The following is a 27,552-nucleotide window of genomic DNA, read 5'->3' on the forward strand; positions in this document are numbered from 1 at the left end:
GCCCAGGCAGGCTTCTGACCCACAGATTCATCAAAGTGCAAAACTGTGAATGAACGTATCTTGCAAGCTGGCCAAATACATTCCCAGTTTTGATTACGTTTCAAATTTAACAGGTTGACTTTTGCTCATTCTTGAAACACATTTGAATATCTACTCTAAACAAGATCTACAGCCAGCACAAGAATTTCTCCGGGAGCAGCTCCCCAGTCTGCCTTACCTTCTACTGCCTGGGAATTAGGACAGCATCCAGCCCCGCTGGCACACTGCTCCCGCAGGGAGGATACCAGCCCCTCCAGTTCCTCTAGTCTGCTCAGCAGATCCTTAATGTCTGGGGCAGCTGCACAGCCACAAGCCCGGCGGGGAATGTTAATACGGTGCGTGAAGACAATCTGGTTCTCCTCATTCACCGTATGCTCCTCATAATTCTTGACGGGCTCAATTTCTGCCTTCAGGTCTGCATCACCACTTGCTGTATCCAGGTCCACAGAGCAAAGGGAGCCAACAGGCAATTTAATGTTGTAGACATGGTTAAAAACCACAGGCTGATTCTCCTCTGGCAAGGTCACATTTAGCCCAGTCGCCCGCTTCTTCCGGATAATTCGATTGATGAGTCCACCACTGACGTGCTGGTACAGCAAAGCTAAGATTGCACAGGTCAAAACCCGAGTGGCGAGTCCCATTGCGGCGTTCAGTTCCTTTTCAAAGCTAATGGAGTCTTATATATGTTTGGCCTTTGTAATCTGGAGCAGAAATTGGAGAGCCAGTTCAAACCAAGTTGGATATCCTTTCTTTTCCTGGCACACTTGTTTCCTAGAAGAAGAAGGAGCTGTGTAAGGGATGAACCGCAGCTACACCACCCAACAAAAGCCCTGTGACACTGGATGCATGCTGGCATCCTTAAAGAACATGGCTGGGGTGCTACTCAACGTACGATCTCACTTCACCCAAGCTGCTGAGCTCGCACTTACATATAATAACAGTGCATTACCTTCTTTTCAGGATCTCAGTGTGCTTGTGAACAAAATGTCACAAGACATAAATTGTGAAGGAAGCTACTATTATTTCCAATTTAAAACAAGTATAGTGGAGTATGGTAAGTTTAACTGCTTCAAGCAGAAGACCAGGGCAAAGAAGCCTGCTGAGTCTCATCTCAACTGAAAACACTACGTTCAGATGTAGGTAAAATAAATATATGTTCTGTTATGATTCAGCTGTTAGAATTCTGTATTTCCTTCACCCATTAGTTCACTGCTTGAAGGCTACTGAAGGCTGGATCATGTAAGAAACTCAAAGCATTGTCAAAAGGTGTATCAACACTACTAAGCTCATTGCAGCCCTTTTCCATATGCTTTAAATTACTCCAGTTGCTTGGGAATGTGAACTGCAGGGCTTGAAGCCCAATAGTAAGTTTCACTATACTGATGATTTGTCTACAGCATGAAGATAAATGGAGGTGTCTGGAGAACACTGCAGATTGAAGGTTCTGGTGTCAGCGCTTGTATCACAGCAAGCAATATTTTAACATAGAAGTAGTGAGACACAGCAGAAGATGAGACTCCAACAAGGGAGACACACTGTAAGAAACAGCAATAGAAGTACACGTGCACACACACACACACACAAAATGGAGAGGAAGAGAAGGAAAAGAAAATCTTTGATCATCTAAATCCTTCAAGAAAAAGAAAGCTTTACATCAATACAGGTGTAAAAACATCTTTTTAGCAACCAATACACCTTTTCACCAGGCAACATTTCCCACTGTCTGATTTTTCACCAACTATAATTTGATAGCTTGCTTATGGTTACAAGCACCTGGATGGGCTGTTCTATCTCTTCCTGAAACTCATTCTTTTCAATTAGTTTCAATATTTCCTCTTCCTCCTCAGCCTGTACCTTGCTCCTTTCAAATTATATGAGCCAAGGGAGCTGAAAGACATCTATTGACTTCCATGCAGAATCAACCCTTCAGCATGGAGAGTAAGAATCAAAAGCAGCTAACAGACTGACTAAACAAGCACACCTAATAAACGTCATCTTAGCATTTGTTTTTCTTTCTACTCACAGAAAAGCCTGGTTAAATGGTTAGGTCAGTGACTGTGCTTCCACTAGTTGTAAACTAGTGAAATGCCAGTAACGGAGGAAACAGGAATTTATTCTCTAAACACCACTCTTTTGATGATAGTTCATTTGTCAGATGAGAGACTACCTTCTTCCACTCTTCTGCCTCCCCCAAAGTCTAGAGTTCATTTTTTCCCCATGCTATCCCAGCTGCTTTTGTGAAAGAATGACAATAATACATCAGACACTTCACTGAAGTTAATTTTTTTATGGACAATGTTAAGCTTACAAAGAGTGAACTTCACCCCTTTTTATTGGGGAATAAATCAGAAGTAAACAAGCAGCAGTGGAAGCTTTTTTCTTGTCATGGAAAAGCATTCAGCTTTAAGCCATTTCTAACACTTACCCCATTTATTCAAGTATGCCTGCAACCCCTCTCTGCACCAGAAGAGAACACAAGGTAGCTAATAAAGAATAACAAAGACAGACATGGTCCAGGTCTCATTTGTGACTCAGGTCAATCGCTAAATTTGGCTGCCAGTTCATGAAACATGTTCAGGACAGTATTTGAAGTGGGATTTTACTCTCAAGCACTCCCACTCATGGTTTGCAAATTGCTTTCCATGCAATGAGATTCCATGTGCTATACACTTTTTTCTCTGAAACAAGGTCATATAGTAAAATTGGTACCTAATCCTCAAGCAGTTATTTAAGGGACAGGCTGCTTGACAGATGTATCACCAATGGAAAATGGAACAAACTGGAAGCAGCTCTGCATCCAATTCTCACTGAATTTTAGTGAAAGCTGAGCATCAGTTTCCTTATGGCTTTTGTAAGTCCCAACCTACAAGAATATGGGCCTTGCCCAAATCAAGAAAATTTATTGTGGTTTTTCTGCTGACTGATGTGAGTTTACGTATCGTTTTATTACAGTATAAACTGTGATTTTTCTGCCTGGAAAATGAAAATCCTGCTTCTGACAAGAGTCACTGTCACCTTCATTATTGATGAAAGCCACATGAACACTATTACTTTTACTGGATGCTCGTTGCATTAGAGTCAGCCAAACCTCTCAGCCTGCAGATGATACTGGAAGACTTAATGTATCTTGGCTGACACTGTCTTCAACTTTATGAAACATCATTGTGGTGGTCTAGAAGAAGCATTCCCCAGTGTCTGATCTGTGACCTCTGTGTTTTGACACCTAGTGTGATATCTGAGCTAATTCAGATCAGGTGTTTCGCATCTGATCTGTCAAGGACCCAGCATGATTAGCTGAGCTCAACTCCTAGATCTGAGATCTACAAAATGAGACACCTTCATACAAATATTTATAAATCAGCCATATTTTTGGCTGGAAGAACAAAGATTACATCCTTCTCTCCAACTCCCATTCCTCAAACATATCTAAACAACAGCTCAGACCACAATGGACCACCCAGGAGCAGGCCATTCTAGAGAGAAATGGAAGCCACAGCAACTGTCAGGCTCTGTTGTTCCTTCATTTTTCTTTATCTTCTTACCTTCAAAACAGTTCACATAGATTGTATTTTAAATCTTCCCCTTGGAGACATCCTCTCTATATTTTCTCTGCAGACATTAGCTGCTGGCTTATTTACAGGCACCTAAAAGTCTTGCAACAAGGGTTTGTAAAAGAAGATTACCCTTCTCATCGTGAATTTGACCTTGCTGTAATACCTATAAAAGGAGTTGGGTGATGTTTGTAGCATATCTCTCGGATATGTTGAAAGGCTTTTATGACCAAGAATGTGTCCATTTCTTACAAGTGGTTTGTCTAATACAGAATATTACCCATCCTAATGAACTGTGCCCCTCATGTCTTCCTGCCATCCTGACTACAACACAACTGCTTCAGAAATCTTGGCATTAATTATGTGGTTGGTCTGCAAAATATTCTGCTTGTCATGCAGAACAATAAAGTCTAGAGCTTGTGCTTTTCCCAGTATGATCACTGGCATCTTTGCACAGCCATCACCCTCATTGGACAAGAGCTATCTTTTACTTCTCTCCTGTTTTCTTAGGCAGAACCACAATATAAATAATAACAAAAGGTGCTGTGGCCTTTCACACGTCTTGAATTTCCTTGATCAGGAGTGACTTCCTGCAGAACTGAATTTTGCAGTCCCGTCACTTAATGAGTTGCGTACTGGCGTCAGATAAAAAATAGATCCAAGACTGTATCTCTCAGAGTCATCTGCAGCCTGCTGTGTACATCTTTCAAGAACACTTAGGGAGCCTTACCCAGCTGAGTACAGTTTGTGCAGGTACAGGCTGAGTGATGAAACCTTGGATCACTAACACTGATGCACCAGCTATCATTGTAAGAGTACTTTTTTTTTTCTTAAATTGTGCAAGATCTTCTTTAGAGCACATAAACTTAGCAAGTGATATATCTGAAATTACTGGTCTAGGTGCCCAGGATAGAGATGTCAGTCTCTCTCTGATAAATGTGCTGTCAGTATCAACGTGGCTGGGGAAGAGGGCGTTTGGCAATGGCTCAGCCACCGTGGCAGTAGTGGTGTTGAAAGTTTGGAATCTCTGCAAGGAGAGTTAGGTTCAAATTCAAGTCAGAAGGGTATGAAGATAATACACATTTTTCATCCCAGCCACAGGCTAAACTTGCTATCTCCTTTCTACTCCTTGGTCTTGGCTGGATCAAAGCATGTTACTGTTACCTTTAGAATTATTTTGGCCTATTAAAAAGAATAGAGACAATGAATTGAGAAGCTAATCATGGCATCTATGCAGTACCAGCTGATGCAGAAAGAGATTCAAGAAAAAAATTTTCCTTGTCTTGTATAAACACTAACTTTGAAAGTTAGACGTTGTCCAAAGAGAAGAAAAAAGACCATTTCTAGAAAAACACTCCTTAAAAACCTGATCATTAACCAGCAATACTTTTAATAATATGTGGTAGAAGTAAGTTGGACTGCCAGTAGCACAAAGGAAAGGAATAATTTTAGTTTCCACTGCAGCCTTTTCATCTGAGGATCTGAAAGCACATCATAGTCTGGCTGTCAAAAGTTGAAAAAATGTTAGGGTTATCTTCTTGTTTGGACATTCCCTCCACTTCCCGCCCCCCTCCCGACATCAGAACTTTTTCAGGACATTTCAATTTAATTATAAATTTGCTTCTTAATAGGAGATTTTCAATCAATCTTGAAAAAACCCCAGGAATCCTGTCTCCCAGGGAATACTAAGCAAAGGTAATGTATGAATATTTTCCTTCCCCAAAGACATATTTGCTGGAAACCAGCAGGTGTGAGAAACTAAATCAATGTTTGCATAGTTTAAGGTTTTAGTGTACCACTCCAGTCTCTTTTGCAAATTCAGGAGTGGCAGAGTTGTGAGACGATTTGTGGGTATGTGGAGCAATAAAAATGCAAATGAGAACCCTGTGTGATTTTAATCAAAACAGATTGCAGCAATGAAGAAGCGGAGGTGTTAAAAAGTATCTCAGCTGTCCTTCTTAAAGGAGGCAGAAGGCTGATTAGATTTGCTCAGACACCCTCTGCAAGTCATGACTTGAAAATTAGACTTTAAAAAGGCAGGGGAAAAAAGAGAGAAAAAAAGGAAACAATTCCCTAAACAGATACTTCCAACATTACAGCAGGGGGGGATCAAATATTGTCAGCATATATTGGGCTCAAGCACATCTTGTTAAAGTCTGTATAAAAGTAGTAGTGGGCTGGATTCTGACAGAGAAGATGCCTCAGTTGCAGAAGAGCCATAGCCCTCTACAGAAAATACAAAATGGTGCATTTCGAAGTTATTAATTGCGAAACCTAAAATAGTTTTCTGTGATCTGTTAACTGAAGAAACTTCATGTTGCAAGAATTTCCACCAAGGCATAATCTGGCCTTCTGTTCCCTCAAGACTGGGGTATCCAGCAGTGCACATGTGTAGGCACTGGCATCATCATACCATGGTGCTCTTCTCTTTATCTATTGTCATGCAGACAAAAGAGCCATGTTAACAATTTGATCCGACCTGGAATACTCCCTCCTTGCAGACATGGGGAATTTGTGCATTTTCTACAAGGAATATAAGCAGTGCTATTACAGAGTATTAATAAATTGAAACTGTCTACTGGAGTGCATTTTTACAAGGCAAGGCTTCAAAAGATGCAACCTTTTAAAGAAAAAGTGCTAATGTACTTTTGCCAAGAGCACGTGACTCTTGAGGCCCCAGGCATCTTCTCAAACACAAATGAGGTAAATTGAAATATTCTCAAAGAAAGGGACTGGGGTGTGGCTGAAAGTTTTGATATGGCAGGCTGAAACATGAACAGTTCTGACTTCATCATCTTTCACTGCTGTTTCCATACATTCATAACTACAGAAAATAATTTTCTTTCCATTCTCAATTCCAACAGGGCAAAGGAATCAGCAGGGTCACTCACTGTAGGTCAAACTACATTAAATCACAGTGGAGAGCAGAAATTCATAACAGTCCTAAACCATCAGTACTGAATATCTCCAGCAGAAATGATCAAAGCCAAATTGTTCCTTTTTTTTTTTTTTTTTCTTCTTTATTTACATTGTGTTCATTCTAAGGAGAAGAATTTTAAGGCAGCCAAATCTAGAGTAATTCAGAAAATCCATTGTGTTCCCCAAAGCTCACAGAGAACATGTGTGCAAAGAAATGTTGCAGTTGTTTCAACACCAATTAGACACCACAGATATGAATAGGTCCTTAGGATGTGAAGCTCCAAAGGAAAATACTCCTAATTCACAAATTTTCTTCAAAGTCTTAAATCAACTGCATGAAGAGAGGAAAAGAGGATCATAACTATCAAAGAAGAAGCAAAGTGATTCCCTCATTGCCAAAATTTCTAACAGATAAAATGCAGTGTGATAAGGTGTAATCCATCCAGTTTACAAGTTGCACTGTAAAGACTTACCTGTAATCTATATTCAACCAACTTCACTTCTGCCTCCATGGGCAGTTCATGAAGAAAAAGCATCCTGCATATACTCTACGGTTTTCTGTATAAGAAATCCCACATCTGGAAAACCCACAAACAACTATGGATCCAGACTCAGTGACACCCTCCCTTTTATAAATAGCAAAATGCAAAAGCACTGATTTGAAAGCCTTTGCCATCCCACCCTGCTCCAGATTTGCAAACTGAACCTATTCCTGGAAGTCAAAAGGAAAGAAAAGCATTAACCAAAAAGATCTTGCTGTCTGTGGATGTCCAACAATAGTGAAAAGAGGGAGAAAGTACCTTCTGGAACAAAGGCATGGAGAAAGAGGCAGAGAAGAAACAACAAGGAAGGAAGTTTTAAAACACATTTGCTTAACTAGAGAATTATGAAGTCTAAAAATACAAGGTGGTATAGGTACTAAAATCCACTTTCTGTTACAGAAGTGATTCAGGGATGTCCGTAGTGCCAGAACAAGGGCCCCATGGCATCCATGTGTGCTGTAGGTGTGGCAGAAACCCTTTTCTGCAACAGATTTTGTAATTATAATGGACAAATAAAACGTCGTTTCCTCCACTTTAAATGTGGAAAACTGAGACACCCGAGCTCCTAGAAGCCTCTGCATTTAGGCCTAAGTATTTTACCCACTGCAAGACTGACAAAGCTGATCCAGCTTTGCTGAGTCCCATCACAGTAGTTCAAACACAAACACCTCCCAGAAGGCATTTACAGCACCTTACAGTACCAGACCCTAATACCATGCTTTCTTTTTCATGAGTCTGCTTTATGACTTCAACCCTTTTTATTTAAGGGCAAACTGGCAGTTTGTGTTTGATGTGGGTAAGCATCCACAACGCAGAGCTCTGGATACACCCTGAAGGCACCTGTGTTTCATCTAGTGCTGGCACCACACATTTAAGAGCAGCCCCCTTCATGGGACTGAGAACACTTACAAATTAAGGGCACTTTGAATGCAGAGATGGGAACTGATTTGCACAGTTAATTCATGATTGATTCCTGAGCTCTCACAGATTAGAGTTATCATGTGCAGAATGCATCCGTCATACACTCTGATGGCTTTGCCCTTGTCACTGGAATTAGTAATAAAAACAAAACAAATTTTTGATTACCAAAAATGAACACTACGTTAGATCCTGGTGATCACAAGAATTGTGATCAGATTTATACCTCAGACTGTTTCAGAGAATAGCAATTAAAACAAATACAAAGATATTTTTTGCCCCATCCAGCCCATGAGGTCCTGCATTAAGCATCACCCAGCGAAGTGTGAACTCTTCATTCCAGTTAATTTTTCATCGTTGGCTTTGGCTCTTAGACGACATTTCAACTTTAGGGAAGCTGTACAGTTTCTGGTTTGCAGATCCTACTGTACGTCATCTTTAAATAAAACCATTTGGATTCATTTTAGCCTCCGCCCATTCTACCTTGGCTGAAAAGCACATAGACAGGGCTTTGCCAAGGCTGTTTTGGAAGGAATTTTAATTAATTGCTTTGTGTACAATTTAGAATTTAGCAAAGGCTCATATTTCAAAGCCATCAGCATGACAGTGCCACAAAAGGGGAAGGAAAAATAACCTACTGAAGCCAACACCCATAAAAATGTGAAAGAGCTATAGCAAATGCTGAATGATAAGCATAAAAGGAGCCCCATGAGAGACTAAACCTTCTGTCATACAGTGACTATTTTGAGTTAAATTAGCATGATTATTCCATTATAAACTACTTTGTTTCAAAAGTTTTGTACTCTTAGCCATGGAAAAATCTCTCTAGGTCTATCCTTGTTCAGGATCTCAGAGAGAGAAAGGACCTTTCCAAACTAAACAATGAGTTTGGCTGTTTTTCAAAGCAGAGCAAAAGTTCAGAGATCAGAGGTGGTCTTCTTCCAGTATCAGTAACACCTTTGATCAATAAAGTATTAAATATAATGAGCAAATCTCATGAATTAAATGAAAAATTAAGTCAGCTGGCAGAGATACAGCTGGGAGAAACTGACTGCTAAAAACATGAAATAATTAAATGGAAGTGAAAAACAAATTATGTGATGAGGTGTCTGCAATAACAGGATATTGAACTCAACAACCAAGAGGTGCCCTCCAGTTTCATAGTCCTAAAGACTTTTTTGATTTATGTTTCTTAGGAATTACCTGGCTGATGATGAGAAAAGCAAAGAAATTCTGCCTGAATATACTACTGCTGCTATTGTTATTCCACCAAGAGCAAAGGAGCAAGAACTCAGAGGAGAGCCAGGTGTGTAGAGATGGCACTGTGTTGGGACTTGTGAGATCCAAGATTATTCCTAATTTCTGGCATGAGTTTAGCTAAATCAGTTATCATCCCAATTTCTAATAAGTCTATGGGAGATGTGCACCCTAAACAAAGTGCAAATAAGTAAATTAAATTACTTAATTATTTTCAGGGTTTCAATTGTTCCTCTTGAGAGATTCTTCAATTTACCTCCTATGAAAAGGCTTTTCCTGCTCTCAATTTTTCTGCCTAAGTTCTAGGATCTTCATGCTAGGGGTTGTCTCTTAATGCTTTTATATGCTACACATACTAGAGGAAGCCCCAAGTGTATTAAAAAACAGTAGCCAAGTGGCTACAGTTCTTAATAAGGTTTAATCACAGACACCTTCTAAATAGGGCACAGGTAGACAGTAGACAGGACTGATGGTGAAAAGGGCAAATGAGATCCCTTGGAAATTATACAGCCTGGCTAGAGCAGAGCTGCTCTGAAACAACTACCATGTTTTTAGGGCTGTTGAGTGTAAGATACTTTTGTTAAGGCCATGCCCACACAATTCTTTATAGAATAAACTCAATGCTTCCTTTGGAGCCATTCCAGAGGCCAGCCACCATTGGAGAAAATTAAATAAATCTGTGTTTTTAAAAAGATTAGTCTTATGGAAATGCTCTGTGTTACTATAAGAAGATTTCAATTTCAAGTGTGTTGGGGAGGTGCAGCAACAGCCCCTGCTGCAGTTTGCACCACCAGCAATGCCAGGGCAGCAAATAATGTGGCAGAACCTGCACACCTTCTGCTCTGCTTACGGCCCGAGCACAACTCCTCAGGGAGCGTGAGGGGCCACTACCCCTGAACGTTGCCTTCTGCCAATAACTTCAAACTTGTATGTTCGGGCTGTCATGCTAAAAAGCAGCCTGCTGTCCCTTAAGAAAATGTAAAGGCACAGCATGTGTTGTAATGAGGCTCTCATAACAGCTTGAACCCTTGCTTAATCAAAACAATCATGAATATCAATTGGAAAACCTCAAGAACAAGGGTTTGCAACATCTGTTGTCCCACCAACAGGTATCACAAGTGCTATGCAGAATTCACATCTACAGAATCAGACCCTAAGGAAATGGCATCTGCTGAATCCTAGAATATCCCAGCTCCTCTTGGCTTGTATCAGAGCCTCATGGTCATTTAAACAGTTGTTTATATGAGAAGCATCCAACGTGGCATTACGTAATAGTTCTATAGAGCCAACCACACTCAGAAGGAGACCCACACTAAACACAGGACTACAAAGCTCTTCATAATTAATTTTTTGTACCACCAGAATTAATAACATTATCTGAGTTCCGAAAGAATGAAGATAATTGCTGAGTGACTTAGATGCATAATGCAGAATTAATCAAACCATGCTTATAACTTGGTGTTTAATCTCTCATGTAATATACTGTTAAATGTGTATAATTAGAAACAAATAAATGCAGATGTGTTGCCTTCCAGCACGCTCATGGGATTCCGACTATGGATAATGTGGCTTATATCAAACATGCCTCCAGCTTGTGACTTGGCAGGATCTTGCCTTTTTTAGTTAATTTTACTTCAACAACTGCAGCAGCCTTTCCTGCCTCTTCAAGACCCTACAGTCTCTGCTGCTATACCTTGTCTAGCAAAAGCGTGCCAGCGTGGGAGGCTGCACTGTTCTCCATGTCCTCCTCTTCATTCACAGGGGCAACATGAACTATGTCTGTACACCCAGACTGACATTTCAAAGCACTGGGCTAGAAATCCACATACTTCCCGAGCAGTGGCTAAAAAAAGGATACCCTAAGGATATCAATGCTGTCCAATATTAGGTGCTAGAGACCCCAAAGGCATCGAGGCAATACAATGGTGTCACTTCTTATATATCAGGGAGGGATGCGTGCCACCTTCTGGCAAAGAGTTAGTTTTTGGAGCGCTGTGTGTGACCCCACAAGTGTTCCCAGAGTCAGCTCCTGGCTGCCAAGGCTTTGAGCACCCAACAATACCAAGACAGACAATGGGAGCTGTGAGTGAAAATCAGACTTGCTCCACAACTACAAACCTGTGCCAGAGCTCGCTGGTTCCAGGAGGGCAATGGCCCAAAGGCACGGTCCAGCCAGCAGCTTTTGAGTGCAAGGCAGGCTATTTGTGACCAGGAAAATCTGCCTCTTGTGCTGAATTTCCATACATGTTTAATCCCAGTGACTGAGGAAGACATTGGCAAAGCATATGCCCTGCCGAATGGAGGTGAATAAAGCACTTCGCTGCAAATGGAGCCTAACATTTATTTTGGGTGTGTGATGGAGTCTGAATTCATGTGATAGAGTAATCCTGTCGATGAGGTCATGTGTTCCTCTGAAGGGGCTTCTTTGTACCCCGGGTTAGTTAGCAACGCTTTTTCTGTTATCAAGCATCTGATTAAACTCACAAAAGAAGGGTCTTTAAAAAACAGTCTCAGGCAGAATTGAGAAGTGAATAAATAAATTGGGTTTGTTTTTTGGTTTGGGTTCTTTTTTTTTTTTTTTTTTTTTTTCTTCACTTTATCCAACAGGAAAAGGAGAGAGGAATAAGATGGGAAAGGGGCACAAGAGAGGGATTCATTGTTCTCACATGACAGCACAAAGGTCTTAATCTATTTTCAAATTTTCTAGAGAGCCCAACCCTGTGGCAGATACTAGTTATACACATCCATGTGGCATATTTCACCTTAAAGGATCACAGTGCACTATCCAAATAGCACAAACCTCCTAGAAGCCATCGTATGCTTCTCACTGCTGGAGTGACACAGCACCTACCTTCTGTGGCACTGAAATCCTTTACCAAAACATTGGGCTTTTGTTCCATTATGTGGAGGTACATTAAAATGTGCCCTCAATTTTTATTTGACTTCAGAAAGACTTAGCCCTTTGGATGAGAATATTTTTCATCCTGCAGCTCAGGCAACTTTTGTAATGCTTTGTAGTACCCCTGGCCATGCGGCAGGAACACCAGCTCGGCTCTGACAGCAGGGAAAGAGTGAGTTATAACTAAATCATTACTAATTTCCCTTGCAGGACACATACCCAGGGTTGTCTTAGGTTTTGAAGTCTAAGAAGAGCAAAGCTCAAGTTGTTTTGCAATAATTTATCTGTAAGCACTCAAAGACATCTATAAACAGTAAAATACTTACTGTTAAATACCTGTACTTATTAGAATTACATTATTTCAGATTAGTTATTTGGTGGCATCAGTGATTAGAAAAAAAACCTCAGTTCCTCTCATTCTGGATTATTGCATTCAGTATTTCCCTGTCCTCTCCACTGGATGTCTGAGCAACCATGTAGATGTATAAAGGTTGGCTCTATGAAAAAAGCACTATAGAAGAACTGTGACCAAGTGATGATAAAGTAACAGGTACAACTGGTTGAAAGTTTTTTCACAATTCATATTTTGCCATTGAAAGATGCCATTTTTCATTCTATTCTGAAAACTCAGCAAGAAGAAAAACAAAAATATAGTCAGTAGCATTTCAGGAGTTCCCTTTCTCAAGAAAAAATTCCATCCTACCCTGAAAAACCGTTCTGAGAAAATGTTCTTTCAAGCCAGTAATTTTTCTGCTATGGCTTTCTTTGAAGAAAATGGCCTTTTTGAAAGAATAACCACCTCAATCATTTCTTCAACCTCCTTTTTCTAATAAAACACAGAGCAGCCTGGACTTCAACTACTAAGTGAAAAGTATTATGAAAGTGAAACTCATGCTCTTCTTCATCCCAGGACAGGAGGAGAAAAAGAATTAATCTTACGTTCATTTACACTCTAAACGTGCAGAGATGTGCCCATGGGGAAGTAAGACACATCAGTGCATTTTAAAACACCGTTAGACACCAAACTGAATTTTCAGGTAGCAAAATACTTCAGAAATAGTGGTCAAGAGACAAAAAGCTTTTTATTGGTGGACTCATTGTCCAATTATGTTCCTGTTTCTTACTATCTTTGAGGACACTGATTCTTCTGTTTGCAATGCAAGTTCTGCTTATTATACAAAAAAAGTCTCGTAACTACAGATAAATAACACTCCCTCCTGCACCCTCCAGCACGTTTGGCTGGAAACCATCTTGGCTCAAGATGTGAAACAAACAGCTTGAAAGACTGGGAAAAGAGAAGAAAGAAGAGCTGGGGAGGGGGCAGGGAGGGGGAGCTGGGGAGACAGATACTAGGATTTCTCAGTTTTCTAATTTGATTTTACTGTTCTGGTGTATTAACCAACTCCACTTTCTCTTTTCCTACAAGGCATGTTAGACCAGCTGGTGAATTTGACCTGCGGCACTTCAGTGATTCACAGCAGCTAAAAATATGTCTCTGTATTACTTTTTTAAAAATACAGTTTTTGTTTGAGGCAAAATAAGGATAAGATCATGTAAAAGGATGAGTTCAAGGGAATAATGCAATCTGTAGTAGGTTGACTGAAGTAACGTCTCACAGGGTTTATGTTGCTGCTTCTTTCTGCCTTAGAGGTGCAAAGCCCAGGAAATTAAAATGCTGCATCTATAAAATACACAGGGTTTTTTTACAAATTAGGTTTATTCCCTTTATTATGTGAAAAGGTGAAACTCTGAAAGCTGAGCTGAAAAAGCCAAAGAAAAGTTCATTTGGAGTATTTTTTTTGTTTTAAATATATTTCAACTGACATTTACAAGAGTGGCCTGTACATTGGTATGATTTGGGCCCTGCTACTCCGGCAGCATAAGAAAATGAACAAGTATCTTCTGGATTTGTTCTGCAGGGACATGTAGAAGGCGATGGCAGGCAAGGGAGCACGCAGCTCATTTCTGCTTTACCACAGAGCCTTGGTTTGTGGTGCTGTGAGGATGAATCTTTCTGGAGATCAGAAACTCTCCTTCATGAAAACTGAGAATACAAACTGCCAGATGGACTTACTAGGGAGTCTACTGCTGACTGATGGGAAAATCAAAATGGAAATAAAATTTGAGATGAACCGATATATAGGGCAGCCAAAGAATATGTTCATCTGGGACTTATAGTTCAACAGAACAGTGAGGCATAGACAGTTATAGTATCATTGCAAAGTGAGAAATGAACAGGTCTCCCACTGAATGGATTCCCCAGGCCTGGAAAAACTACTTCTCAACAGTAGTTCAGACAAAAGCTTCCTAACCAAGAATGTGCCATCTCTGAGTCTTCTGAACTGTAACGAGAGAAATGAAGCTAAATAGAGCTGGCTTGTTAGGGCTGGATGTGTGGAGTTCCCACAGAACCATGTGCTCTCGGCAGAGACTCCAGAAAGTGCTCACAACCTTGGGATTAATGGTGTGGTATCATGGTTAGAACTGAGGACTGAAACTCAGGCATCCTGCATGGAAATTACTTTATAAATCATCTGGTGTGTCTCGGTCTCTCCACTGGTAAAACCCCACAGGGGGAATGTATGTCTCAGTGAATTAAGTATTCCAAGGACCTCACAGTCAAATTCTCATTTCCATAATTAAACATGTTTCTGAAGAGTGCTATAAAATTGCCAGAAAATACATAACTAAAAGGCAAAGAACTGGAGTGTTATCCCCTGCAAGGTAAGGGAGAAAAAGAATCACAGATAGGGAAGCATCTTTTTCACTGAACAAAAACGTCTGACCAGAGCTGTGTAGCAAATATGCAGATAGCTACACGACTGCTTGAAATTCTAGGGTAGCAATAGAAAATTGAAGACTTATTCTGAAGCCAAAATATAGGATGTGCCAAGTCAATTACCAGAATAATATTAAGAATCCATGGAAATAAATGATATGGTTAACAAAACCCTCAGAGAAACACACCAGAATATTTGAGAAAAATCTGCAACTGAAACAAAATATATGGGTCCAGCTAGTTATCTTACAGAATGCTCTTTCATCTATAACAGTCTCCGGACATTTTATGAAATCAGAGGAATCATTCATACACACATGTAGACACAATCTTCCTCCATGATGAGCTGTATCTACTGTTGTGTAGCAACGTCTTCTGCTGTTACACAACTGAAGTGATTCATGCTTTCAGACAGGAAGTAGAGAATACTACTACATCCAGCTCAAACCACAGAAGGATTTTTATACAAGCCACAAGAAACAAAATAGTTATTTTCTGGGGCAGATTATTCAAATGTGTTACATATAAACTAAAAAAGAGAAACAAAATTAAAAGAGGTAAATATGGGACAACTAGCACCAACCCCATCTGGTGTAGCTCCCAGCGACTGAGATGAGGCAAAAGTTAACAGGGAATTCAGTCTGTCCTTGGAGCTTGGTTTTTTGTTAAGAGCTTGAACACTTGAGCATCAATTTCTGGAAATGGGAACTCAGAAAAGAGAATCAAAACAAGGCAGTCAGTGGGGTGCTTTTGAGCTGCATTCAGACTCAGGGCAGGGTGCACAGCAATCAGCCAAGTAGAGCAATTTGCTACCAACTTGAGAGAGAAAAAAAAAAAAAAAAAAAGAAAAAAGACAGGACTATGCATCTGCTTTTATTCTCCCATCTGCAAAGCAATCTCTGTTCTTACTGTAGCTTTCAGAGCTGGAAGAAAAAAGCCACTAGCAGATACAGCCTAGACAAAAACTGTGCATTAGAAACAGCAGGACACATCAGTGATGTGCACAGCAGTAAAGACAATGGACTCAGAAAAAACTGTCACTGTTCTAAAAACAGAAGCAGAACTGTAGAAATGGGTCATCTCAGAAAGACCCCACGAAAGCAAAAGGGATGTGTTCACACCTTCCTTTTGCTTACTTTCCTACTGAAACCCCCATTTGCATTTACAGCACAGAAGCGAGTTTTACCCATTAGTCTCTGAAGACACATGTAGGACTCTGGACTTAAATATGGAATTGAATCCAGTCCATAGCAGAGCTGCCACAGACACTGAAGCCTAGATTAGAGCCTTTTCCAATATAAAAAACCCCTTTCACAGCAAAAGCAACGTTTGCACATAATCTCACAGCAGAAATCACTCTTGACTCCTAAGTATGGACCGTACCTTTTAATAAAGCCTTTCCTAATAGCAAAAGCATTTGCTTGGTCTCTTGGCTTTTTCCTCCTCATAGCAAAGATGCAGAGCTGGAAAAGATCTACAGTTTTCTAAACTTGTCTTTGGAAAGTTTCTTTGCCAAGTTACACTTTGTCAGGAGTTCATTATTTTCTGGGTAGACACTAGAGACTTCACTTTGAATTATTTTGAGGTCTTTGCTTATGCAGTTTCAAACTATGAGGTTTGTGTGCTTTTTTGCATGAATCATGGTAACTTAGGTTCATTCCACATACAAAGCTCTGCTTCATTTCCAGACCCTTCTCCACAGTGTTTCTTCCAAAACCACCTATAGGTTTTCCAGAGACCATTTCACAAAGTTCTAGATGATTTTGTGATGGGATGGGAAGAGCAGAAATTCAGGACTTCTGAATTTTCTTCCCACTCCTTTCACATTGAGCAAGACTTTCTGAAAACAAAGCAGCAGCCAATTCTAGAGATAGGAGCTTGGACAGTCTCATTTGTCTCTAAAATGCACAACTGGGGTATCAAACATCAGCTTTTCTGCAGATAATTAGAGGTAGAAAATGAATCAAGAATACTCTTGATAAATATAATATGAATAGGTGAATAAACAGGTGATCTCCTATAAAAAGCAGATGCCAGATGAATAAATTTACCAAAAATATTGGTGAAAATAGGTTCATCGCATTTATAAGAACCAGAGACCACTGACACATTAAGCAAATACTCACATAGTGTACAAGTGAATAGGCTAAGCACACTGAGACAACATTGCTTTGTACAGCATCTCTGGTGAAGCTGGTTTTTTAAATTCCTCCTGGAGGTCAGAAGGAAGAGGTTAGCCAAAATTCTACTCCATACACCCAGCATTACACTTTTTCATATTTAAAGTGATTTTAGCTGAAGGAATGGCACATACAGAGACAAGTGATGAGGAATTCTGTTTTAATGACTTTGCTGTAACTAAGAGCATAAATAATTTACGTGTATATTGGTCTGGAATAACTAAAACTGTTTAAGTAGTATGAATTGCTACAAATTATATTGGTCAGCAGGCAGCAGGGTACTTTCAGAATTAATTACAGTTATTTGAATGCAGTTTTTAATTTTACTTTGATTTAACCATATGCTTATTCAAGCACTGAAAATGACATCTCTAAAAATGTCTCAGAACTCAGTCATAAAAGCCTGTACTATTCTTGGCGACCAGAAATATTATTACTTGCCTCCTGTCATTAGCAGACTTTGGTCATCATCTTAAAAGAAGCTGGGGAAACATATGGGTAACCCTTCCCCAGATAATTCTTTGCGTTTAAACTAATTATTAGTTTACTTGGGCAGCTTTTCCTCCCCACCAGAGCTCCTCTGTCCTTGGTACTAGCATCGGAAATGTGCAGGAATGTGCACATTTTTCTAACTCACAAGACCACAGAAGGAGTTCCTTGAAATCTGACTTCCAGTAATAGCCCCCAGGCTGGATATCTGTTTGGCCTAGTTCTGTCAGATGTGGTAGCATCAAGAATTTGCATCTTTGGCAACCTAGGGAAGGGCAGCAAGCTCTTAGTAGAACAAAATACATGATGAGGAGTGAAGATGGGAGTGAAATCAACCATGGCTTGGCAAGACAAAATAAAATATAAATTAGATTCACAAAATATGAAACAAATTGAGTGCAAGGCATTTGGAAAAAGAGAGGAGACTGTTTCTAAATCTGAGGATGTTTCTCAGTGCGCTGATGTAAAGCAGAAGCACTTATGTAATGTAATGGAAAATACAGCCATATACACAGCCCTGAGCAAGTGATTAGTCGCAATGGTGACTGAACTCGGACAAAAATCTGCGCTGCTGCTTCAAATGTCAACAAATTGGGCACTGTTACACTAATGGGAGACTTGAGAGACCTCCACCAACAGCGTTCTGACCTCGTTCTCTTAACCCACAGTGACTCGAGGCCTGTCTGTGCTAAAGTCTTAGCTGACAGCAATTTGAGCTGTGGAATAAAAGAAGGGATGTGGAGCTCAATTATCCAGCAACAGATCTCCAGTGAAATCAATGCAATTGTGTCACATGAGAATTTGGCTGGCAGCCTCTGAACCCTGCATAGGAGAAAACCATCCCCTCAGAAATGCAAGCTGAAGTGAAGCGGACAAGGAATAATGCAGACAATGAAGGGCCACTCTACGCATGAAAAATGCTCTGAGGATTCTAATTTCCTCTCAGTCAGACTGGTTTTATCTCTATGCTACTCCATGACTTATCTAAGCACAAGCCAAATCAGATCAGGTCAAGGTATTCTCTGCAAAAAGAAATTTCTCTACTATGTAATTAAGACAACACCAAGCTAGTATGCTATATGCATGTTCAACACCCCATATCAAAATGAAATAATAATTGCTCATGCCAGCAGAAAAAGCTTTCTCCTCGGGTAAAACTGTTGCAGTTAGGCAGTGTAGACTCAGTTTTTATCTACACTAAGGCACCCTTTTCATCAGTGTAGTAGGGCATATTAATAGGATATTAGAACACAGGATTATAGGATATATAGAGCATATTTCTATTTATAAGAATTGCAGTTTTCTTACATCAAATGTGAGTTTTATGCACATACACAGAAACAAACATGGTTTAAGGGTTTCTGCACATGTTCTGAGCAACATAAATAGTAGCATCAGGCCACAACCTGGAAATCACTGTATTAATTCAGGATCCGTTCCCTTTTCTTACAGATGAGACTTCATCCATTTGAATAGAGCTAGTGCGACCACTGGTAATGTGGAAATGTAATCACACCCAAATCTAGAGGGATCCCAACCAAACCAAAGCAAATGAACTCTGTGTCCAAAACAACCTTCCTCAGCACTGACATGGCATTACATAAACCAGAAGCACGGGGCTTCTGAGAACGCAGATGAGGCAGTGATACTGAGTTTCCAGACATGCAAGAGCCTAGGCACCATGTCCAGTGATTGGCAAACGCAGAGAGGCACACATGGCTGGCTGTGTAAAGAGTGGCTGGCTGGTAAACCATATTTCCTTGCTTCTGCCAGCAACCCTGTCAAATCCCACTGTACTACTATGAAGGCAAATATATGAAATAACGGCCTGAGAATGACAAATAAAGTACAAATAATGTTAATGCATTTGGGAATGGCACTCTCTCTAGGTCCTGCAGTCTTTCTGTCAAACCAGGAACTGCATCACTTGTAGTGCTGGACCACTGTGATTGACTTGCTAACCTGTAAATTGTCTAAGTCTACATCATAATTAACACTTGGCAGTGGAAATATAAATTCCCTGGCTTGTAGATGGTATATCCTCTTATAAACACTTCACTTGGCCACCAAACTGGAAAAGTAGATAGGACATTCATAAGAACTGCTCACCATGGGAAATGCCAGCATTTTTTCCTGGAAACTATTTACATTGCCAAAATACTTCAATAAGAAAAATGATCTGAGACCTTTCCCTTAATATGCATCCTGTTCTCATTTGACTTGTAGTCTACAGTGTGCAGCATTCATTCTGAGTCAGACTTGAATTACTGTAGTACAAGCAATGCAGAAGGGAAGTACAAGCCACAAGTAAAGGAAAAATATGCATTACACTGTGTCTCACTAAGAGGAATGGATTGCCTACACATCACAAGCTACCTTTATATCTTTCTTGGCATAGACCTTTGTCACACAGCACAGAGAAACTATTTAGGAGGATTCAGCATATCCAAAAGAGGCTGGCTTTCCAAAAGAACCCGTAAAAACAAAGAACCAGTGCAAAGTGGACACTGAGCTCTTTGGAAAGCCTAACAAACTGACTTCTGACAAAATGAGATCATGCCCGGCCAAGAAGGAAGATAACCATTAAGGTCTTGTACTGAAGTGTACAACACATACTAAAAGTGAACCTTTCTTGTCCAAATAAAGGCTTTTCATCAAACCAAAGAGGTAGAAAACCACAGTCACAAGGATGTTCAGCTCACAGTTGGATCTGTCACCTGCTAACCCTGCATACTGTCTTTGAGACAAGCCCAAAACTGTGACAAAATCTGTCTGTTTCCAGTTCTTTTAATTTCTTGGGAATGAAATATTAACTCCTTTCTTGGAAATAAATCTTTTTATAAATCCCTTTCCAGCAGGAGTTCCTTGACTGTGGAAATAACTGTTTAGCCAGTTCTGATGGGTACACAGGGAAACGATCTCACAATTTAATTTTCACGTATACTCAGAAGAAGATATTTACATCCCCTTTTAGCTTTGTGCTGCCAGAATAGTGTAAAAGAGCATAAATTTAAAGAAGAATCAAGACAGTTTAGATTAATATTACAGTTAATATCCTAATCCCATAAGAAAAGTAGCATTTGTAATTTTAGGTTCATGAGCTTATCATGTTCTGGTGCATCTTGGGACAACGCACAGCTCAAGTACTTAGCTGAAGCAAAATCATTACAGTGGAATTTCCCCAGGCACCCAATTTCAGACTCCTTTGAGTATCTTGGCCAGTATCTATACACATATAGTCAATGCTACAGCCTGGCATGGGGAAGAGGCAGACTACTACAATAGACCTTTGTTGTGCCTATGATTCAAGCAATTGTTTTTAAATTCTGTATTAAAGATTTCTGTTCTACCACCCTGTACTTTCTACTCAATTACTAAAAAGAATATGTTTTCTAAGCATGAAACAATATCATTTTTGTCAAGAGTTTGGAAACCGAGCACTTATATGAATTGAAGAAAGCTTCCTTTCTCTTCCCTGTGCAGTTCTGGTTATGGGGAAAGAGCTTTCTGTGTGAGTAATCTTTCTAAGTAGGAAGCAGAGCTCCCCTATTGCTAGGGAAGAATGGACCTCCAGTAGGCTAATATGTGATGGATGACTGAATGCAAACTTGGCAACGTTGTTCTCCGCTACCCAAAGAATACAAAATGCCACAGGCTATTCGTACACAGGCACTCTCTAGTTGGAAGTTCTGAAAACTTGGCAACATCCCACCTTAGTTTAATTGAAACTACAGTGGCAAGACAATTAAGGATGTGAATTTGGAGAAATTTCTTGCAACAAGATCAACTCAGGATGAATTTCTCTTTGGTGACAGACTCATGCATAAGCCAAACAGAAACATAAATGGAAAGTTATTCTCATTGACTTCACAACCTGAGCAGCAAAATCTCACATTTGTTTATGAGGAGTACTTTATGGTAGTTAACATACGTTATATAATATTCTTTAAAGTCTACATCCAGATATACCCTCTGAAGCTGCAGGGGTTTTTTGTTGTTATTTTGTCAGCAACAGGATATGCAGTATATAAGAGAGAGATAAATGATGCATATAGAAATCCAGTAAAATGTTACATTAAGGCCATGTCTAGTTATAAGGGCACGTATATCATTCCAGTGAATGTTAAAAAGAGACACTAAGTAATTCAAACTTTGTCCTTTTAGCAGAAGGATCCCTATTATATTCCTTCTTTCAATGCCTGACCACTTTCTGCTGGATCAGGAGACATCTCTTGTCAGGCAGAATCCTATTCTGACTCCTCCTCCCCAGTCTGCCCATTCCACACAGTTTAGTTACATCATACATTGAAAGGTTTCACTAGCTGGAAGAATGCCCGGTTTTTAACTTTTCCCACATGTGGAAGGCATTTAACTTCAGCTCAGATTGGACAGAGGGTCGAACGCATGAGTGGACAGTAAGCACTGAGTTAGGGGAAGTTTCACACTTGTATAAACCCCAGAGCTCGGTGGAAACCGAGATGGCTCAAGTTTGTCTCTCAGGGTTGTTCATTTTCCTTCTTTCTGGTAGTCCTGTTTCTCAAAGAACTGTCTTCTTCCTTCTTTTGTTCTCTTCACTACACAAAGGACTTTTTTGAACAGCTAATAACAGCAATTGTAAGCTCTTTGTGGCAGAGAGCATCACTTGTTCTGTCTATTCACTCTTTCTAATACAATGAAGCCCTAAAATGCTGTAGCAATAGTAACATCATCATCAACTTACAATAAACTCCTACACAAAACCAATAGAAGCCATGGACAGCAAGTCCACTTTGATATCAAGCAGTTTAATGCATTAAGTTACATCTTATAAGTTTATAAGTGATCTGTACACATCCCTTATTTTCCAGCTCTTGAGCTCAAGTTATGATGTTTCTTGTCCAGAACTTACTAGTTACCAGCCCTACAAATACTTGCACTAGTTTTGCCTATTTCTGAGCCTGGGTGATGATAAAATATTTACTCATTAACTTCATTCACTCTGATTGCTATCTTCCTTAGTTTTCTACTTCAGCAACAATGATTTTTCTCTAATATTACATCAGTGACTTCCTTACTGCTATGGGTAGCTATTACGTTTTAGAGTAGCTTCAGACTTCTGTAGTTTATAACCATTGGTTTTGATAACAGAGATCAGTCTTGGAGATGGGTGTGCTGAATTCACACCAGAAATTAAGTCTGAGAAAGTGCAGGTTGGTAAATCAGAGCACAATTTGAAAGACCAATATCTCAAACTGCCACAGTTCAAAACAAATACCTTTTTGTTACTGGAAAGCTGAGATTTTTAACTTTCTAGTAATATAAATCATCCATTTCTAAGCCTAGAGCTTTATGGGACACTGGACCTTAAAACTGTCAATGGCCTTTCAGCTTAGCAGGCTGCGATGGCATGTGTCCAAGGATGAATATATATGAAGTCACAGGCTTCAAATTAAAGTAATTTTTAACCACGCAATTTCTCATGTTTCAATATATGTCACACAGATAGGACAGGTAAACGTGTAGCTGATAACAAAGCTGACACCACCCTCTGCTTACTTCCAAATGTAATATTCAACCTAGACAGGTACCAGGGTTCACTAATGGAAACAGCCAACTGAACGAACACTGTTTCTCCCTTCCAGATTTGCCAATACAGGATATCCGCTTACACCAGACAACTACTATACAATCCAGTACACTTCATTGCCATTTAGCACCACTCAGACCTCTGAAGACACCCTACAAAGCCAGATGAACAGAGGTACTCTTGTGCTACACAAGGAAAGTGGCAGAGAACTGCACAGGCAGGTCTAGTGTTTCAAATGGTTTTACCAGAGGGGATGAAAGGGTTAAAGCTGTGGCTCCAAAGCAACATGCTGTTTCAAATGCACACTTGCTTCTCAGTTCTGCTTCACTCTTGAGGATGAAAAAGCCCCAAGAAGCACAGACTCTGCCATCTGATCTCATTTTCTTATCAAAAAGTGAAACAATACTCAAGATCAAACTTTGACAGTCTCTTTACAGCAAGTCAGAACATCTTCATACATGAATAGTCTTTGGCTTTTTTTAAGATATTTTATAAAAATCAGTAATATGAAAAATAAGCCACCTAATCTAAACTTCAACACCTTTAGAAATGCTGTTCTAGCAACATGATAGTTAAGTTTAAGTGAATATTGAGGAGAAATGATCCAGTCTGAAACAGCTGGGATCAAAAAAAGTAATAGATTTCCATTAACAAAAAATCTCCAGCTAACACAGTTTCTCATAATTTTGTCGAGCACTTTTTGACCTGAGTTTAGGGATACTCCCAGTAAGTTCAGGCATCATAAAGCATCGTTATTTCAGCAGAAGAATTGGATCTGGTTGGTTTGCTTTTTGTATGCCTGTCACCACAATGTACCTGGATGAGATTCCTTCAGCAGAGTATCAGCTTCCTCTCCAAACGAGACAAGACATTCTAATCTGCAGGCTGCACACTTTTCAGCAGATCCTTTGGCTCTTCTACAGCTTTGGAAACACTGATAAAGTAACTGTAGTTATAGGATTAAGGACTGGAACTTCCAAAGAATTTTCTCTGGGCTGAGCCGGAGGATAAAATTAATGAGCAAAAAATATGGGAAATGAATAACAATTTGCTGAGGATAGTGACTGTGATAGGGTCAGTGACAGTGGGGGCAAGCAGTCCCCCGGGCAGCATCCCTCCGGCTCTGCCCCCTTGCAGCTGGTAATCGCCCTGCTCAGTTCAGAGGCACATCCTCTCCTGAGCAGCGCTGCAGAGGGGTGGCAAAGGGGATGTACTGGGAACACCCTGGTAACTCTTCCAAGACTTTCCAAGTTCACTGCCAGGGAAGGTGAACTGCAGATAAACAGATTCTCTTCTTTTGGCTAAACAATTTCATTTGATCAAACATTTGCTCCTGAGTTTCTAATAGCAGTAAGAAAAAACCTGAAAGACATCATAACACTTTTCTGAAAGTCTTCCTAGAATTCCAAGGACTGTCGCTAGCCCCCACTGTCCAGTTCATTCTTGAACTACAGCATGCTTAAGATTTCATGGCTTTAAAAGGCAAATGCCCAAATTCAGCATAATGAAAAAAACCACACATATAACGTTAATCAGGAGAAGTGTAAAATGAATTCCCATTATTTAATATGATTTTTTAAAAAAAAAATAAACTGGGAGATAAAACCAGACACAACAGCTTGACAATAAGGCTTTTACCCAGTCCATAGAATTGCATGCACTTCATTGGTTTCTGTTATTTTCATGAAAGAAAATGTGATAAATAACTTTATTATGCTTTTTAATTTTATAACATCTTCAGTGTGCAAGAGGACATGTCACCATCATTTCAATCTGAACATATCTTTCTCCTGCATAGTATGATACAGACTTTTCAGAAGTTTAGGATAACTGCCCAAAACTCTCCTCCTTGCTCTCCAGAGAGCAAATCAGGCAGGGAAAACTCTGCAAAGGTGATGTAACACAAAGTTTTGAGTAAGTGGGCTTAGCTCCTAAATAAAGCAAAGTGCAACCACCTTCTCCCAGTCAGCTTCTGTATTTTAAGTCAGTTTGAGCCTAACTGGTAAGTGCAGACACAGTCATGCAGAAAAACTCAGTGCACAAGGGAGCAAGTAGTTAAGACACACTGTAAGGCAAGTGTCTCCATTTTTCCATGATGATGGAGAATTTCACCCTCCCACTGCCCAGAATCCACCCATTTAAGTACTGGTAATCAGATACCAGCTGAATCTTCCTTTGTCTTTTACTCCCCACTGCAGACTAATGTTACCATACTTTTAAAAGAAACTGAAGCCCAGTGGGGGCAGGGAGGAAGGTGACAAAGGCTTCAGTGCAAATAAGTGTGCAGACAGCAAATTAAAAAAGAAAAAGGGCCTGACTCTTTTCAAGTCACACACAATAGCACAGGAAGAGGAGTTACCTGGGAGGTTTAAGATCTGCAAGTGGATTTAGTCTGGTACACGAGGTGAGGATGGGGAAGACATTTATATCACTTCAGTAGCCAAGAAGAAATCCCAAATCTGATTTTCTACCCTTTCTGTCAATTAGCTTTCTGACTATATTTCTGTAGATGTCCAGCATTCAATTAACTCATCCTTCATTCATTCACTGGATCAGACTGTTGTCATTGAGACATTTCTTACATTATTATTACACCGGATAATAAAGACAAACTAAAGGCAGGCATGCTCCAATTCAAAAATATTCCCTGATAAGATCCCTGACTACTCAGCCTGATAGTCATAACTATGAGGGTCATGACAGAACACTGTGTCATTGCAAGTTTGTGTGGGAGAAGAGCTCCTGATTTTTTAATTCAGGAAGGAAGCAGACTTACCTTACAGACTCTGACAGATTAGATCCCGCTGTGAGCAGTCTCCATGAAATAAATATGTTAAAGTCAGCTATCGGCTTCTGACTTTGTTGCCGTCCTGTCAAAACTCAGAGAAGTTGCGTTGCCTAATTTTGCTTGTGAGCATGTGAAAGACAGAAACGTTTGACAGTAAGGCAAACTGGTCAGATCAGCCAGATTCTGCTGGGTTTATATAGCTGAGCTGCAAATCCTGATCCTTGGCTCATTCCACTGTAATAGGATGCCTGAAGGCATTTTTTTTCAGTTTTGCTTTAAAGGAACAGCCTCGCTCTTTGGCTTAGCTTCTGAAAGACACACACGCACACTCACATACACACACTGTCATCCACAGGCACACATACAAAAAAAGAATTTGCATGCAATTTATGGCTAAAGAAGGAAACCCCTGAACCATTAAAAAAGAAAGTCAGCTCAGGGCAAATGACTCAGAAAGCAGAATATTTTCCTTACAGCATCAGCGAAGTACATTATCAGGAGTTTTAATCCCCTCATCCCCATTATTTTAACATTGCGAAAGAGTAGCAAACTTAAATAAAACCAGAGGAATCACAAGCAGGATTTCACGTCCAGAAACTCCTACAGAATGTAATGTGTCTAATGTGCAGTTAGCATAAATCAACTCCACTCCACTGGAATCAACTAAAAAATTCAGATTTACACAAACAGACAATCTGGAAAATCCCCCTATTTTTAAGTTTGTGATCTCCTTTGCGTCCTTTTGCACTCCTGCTCTCTCCAGAGAGAGAGGCTCTTGAGAAAAAAATAAAAAGAGATTAAAAAAAAAAGATATAAAAGCCCAGAGAGAATGACACAGGAGGGACTCCCTTTCTTCTCAGATCTGATAAAAAGAGATTACGTGGCTGTGTGTGTAAAGATAATCCAGCCACTTTTGTGAGGTTTACGGTTTCTCAGTCATTGCATTCTCTCTGCTTCCCATCCCAGAGCTATCAGTAACACACAGAGTGTTCATCTGGGACCTTTTCAGGGGTGTTTGTTATCTCTGACTACCCTTGAACTTCAGGCTTGTGGCAAAAAGTAAAGATCACAGTTAAAGGGCTCTCATTAACACTGATCTCTCTCCTGCTGGATACTAAAAATCTACTTCTCCCTTGACCACACCCCAGCCCACTCCTGGTTTGTTTTTCGTTTGGTTTTTTTTGGTTTTTTTGGGTTTTTTTTTTTTTTTTTTTGGGGGGGGGGGGGGGGTTGGGCAGTGGCCCAGGAGGAGAGAGGAAGATTAATCTTTAAATCTTTAACTTTCAGATCTATCTTATAGGATAAAGCATGAAATCACTCTTCTGTTTGATGATTTAGAATGCAAGACATCCAAACACCTCTGAAGACAACGAAAACACAAAATACTACAAAATATACTGATTTCAAGAGGCTATGGGACAGCCCAGTAGGAAAGTAGTGGGATCCTACTCAGGAACAAGGATGCTCATAAGGATAAAAATTTGACTACCTGGGCCTTTCTAATCATGTTTCTTTCTGAATGTCTCCTCTTCTCCCAGCTGGCCTTTCCCAGGCTCCATTGACTCACACATCATTTTCAGGATTTTTTCCTTTTTGCTGCTTCACAAGCACAGCACTACCAGGAA

At 40.0% G+C, this 27,552-nt stretch overlaps 1 protein-coding gene across 3 annotated transcripts in view; it reads right to left on the reverse strand.

Moving 5' to 3' along the window:
* LOC141932550 (tenascin) overlaps positions 1-26,058 on the reverse strand; it is a 74,033-nt gene extending 47,975 nt beyond the window's left edge. For all 3 annotated transcript variants that reach the window (XM_074846258.1, XM_074846257.1, XM_074846256.1), the window contains exons 1-2: positions 25,916-26,058; positions 218-810 (exon numbers count right to left, since the gene is read on the reverse strand). In XM_074846258.1, the coding sequence (XP_074702359.1) occupies positions 218-680 (463 nt within the window). In that variant the 5' untranslated portion in view covers positions 681-810; positions 25,916-26,058. The remainder of the gene's footprint in view (positions 1-217; positions 811-25,915) is intronic.
* Between the last annotated feature and the right edge of the window lie 1,494 nt (positions 26,059-27,552).

Source organism: Strix aluco, chromosome 20 (genome assembly GCF_031877795.1).
Source record: "Strix aluco isolate bStrAlu1 chromosome 20, bStrAlu1.hap1, whole genome shotgun sequence".
Taxonomy (NCBI): Eukaryota; Metazoa; Chordata; class Aves; order Strigiformes; family Strigidae; genus Strix; species Strix aluco.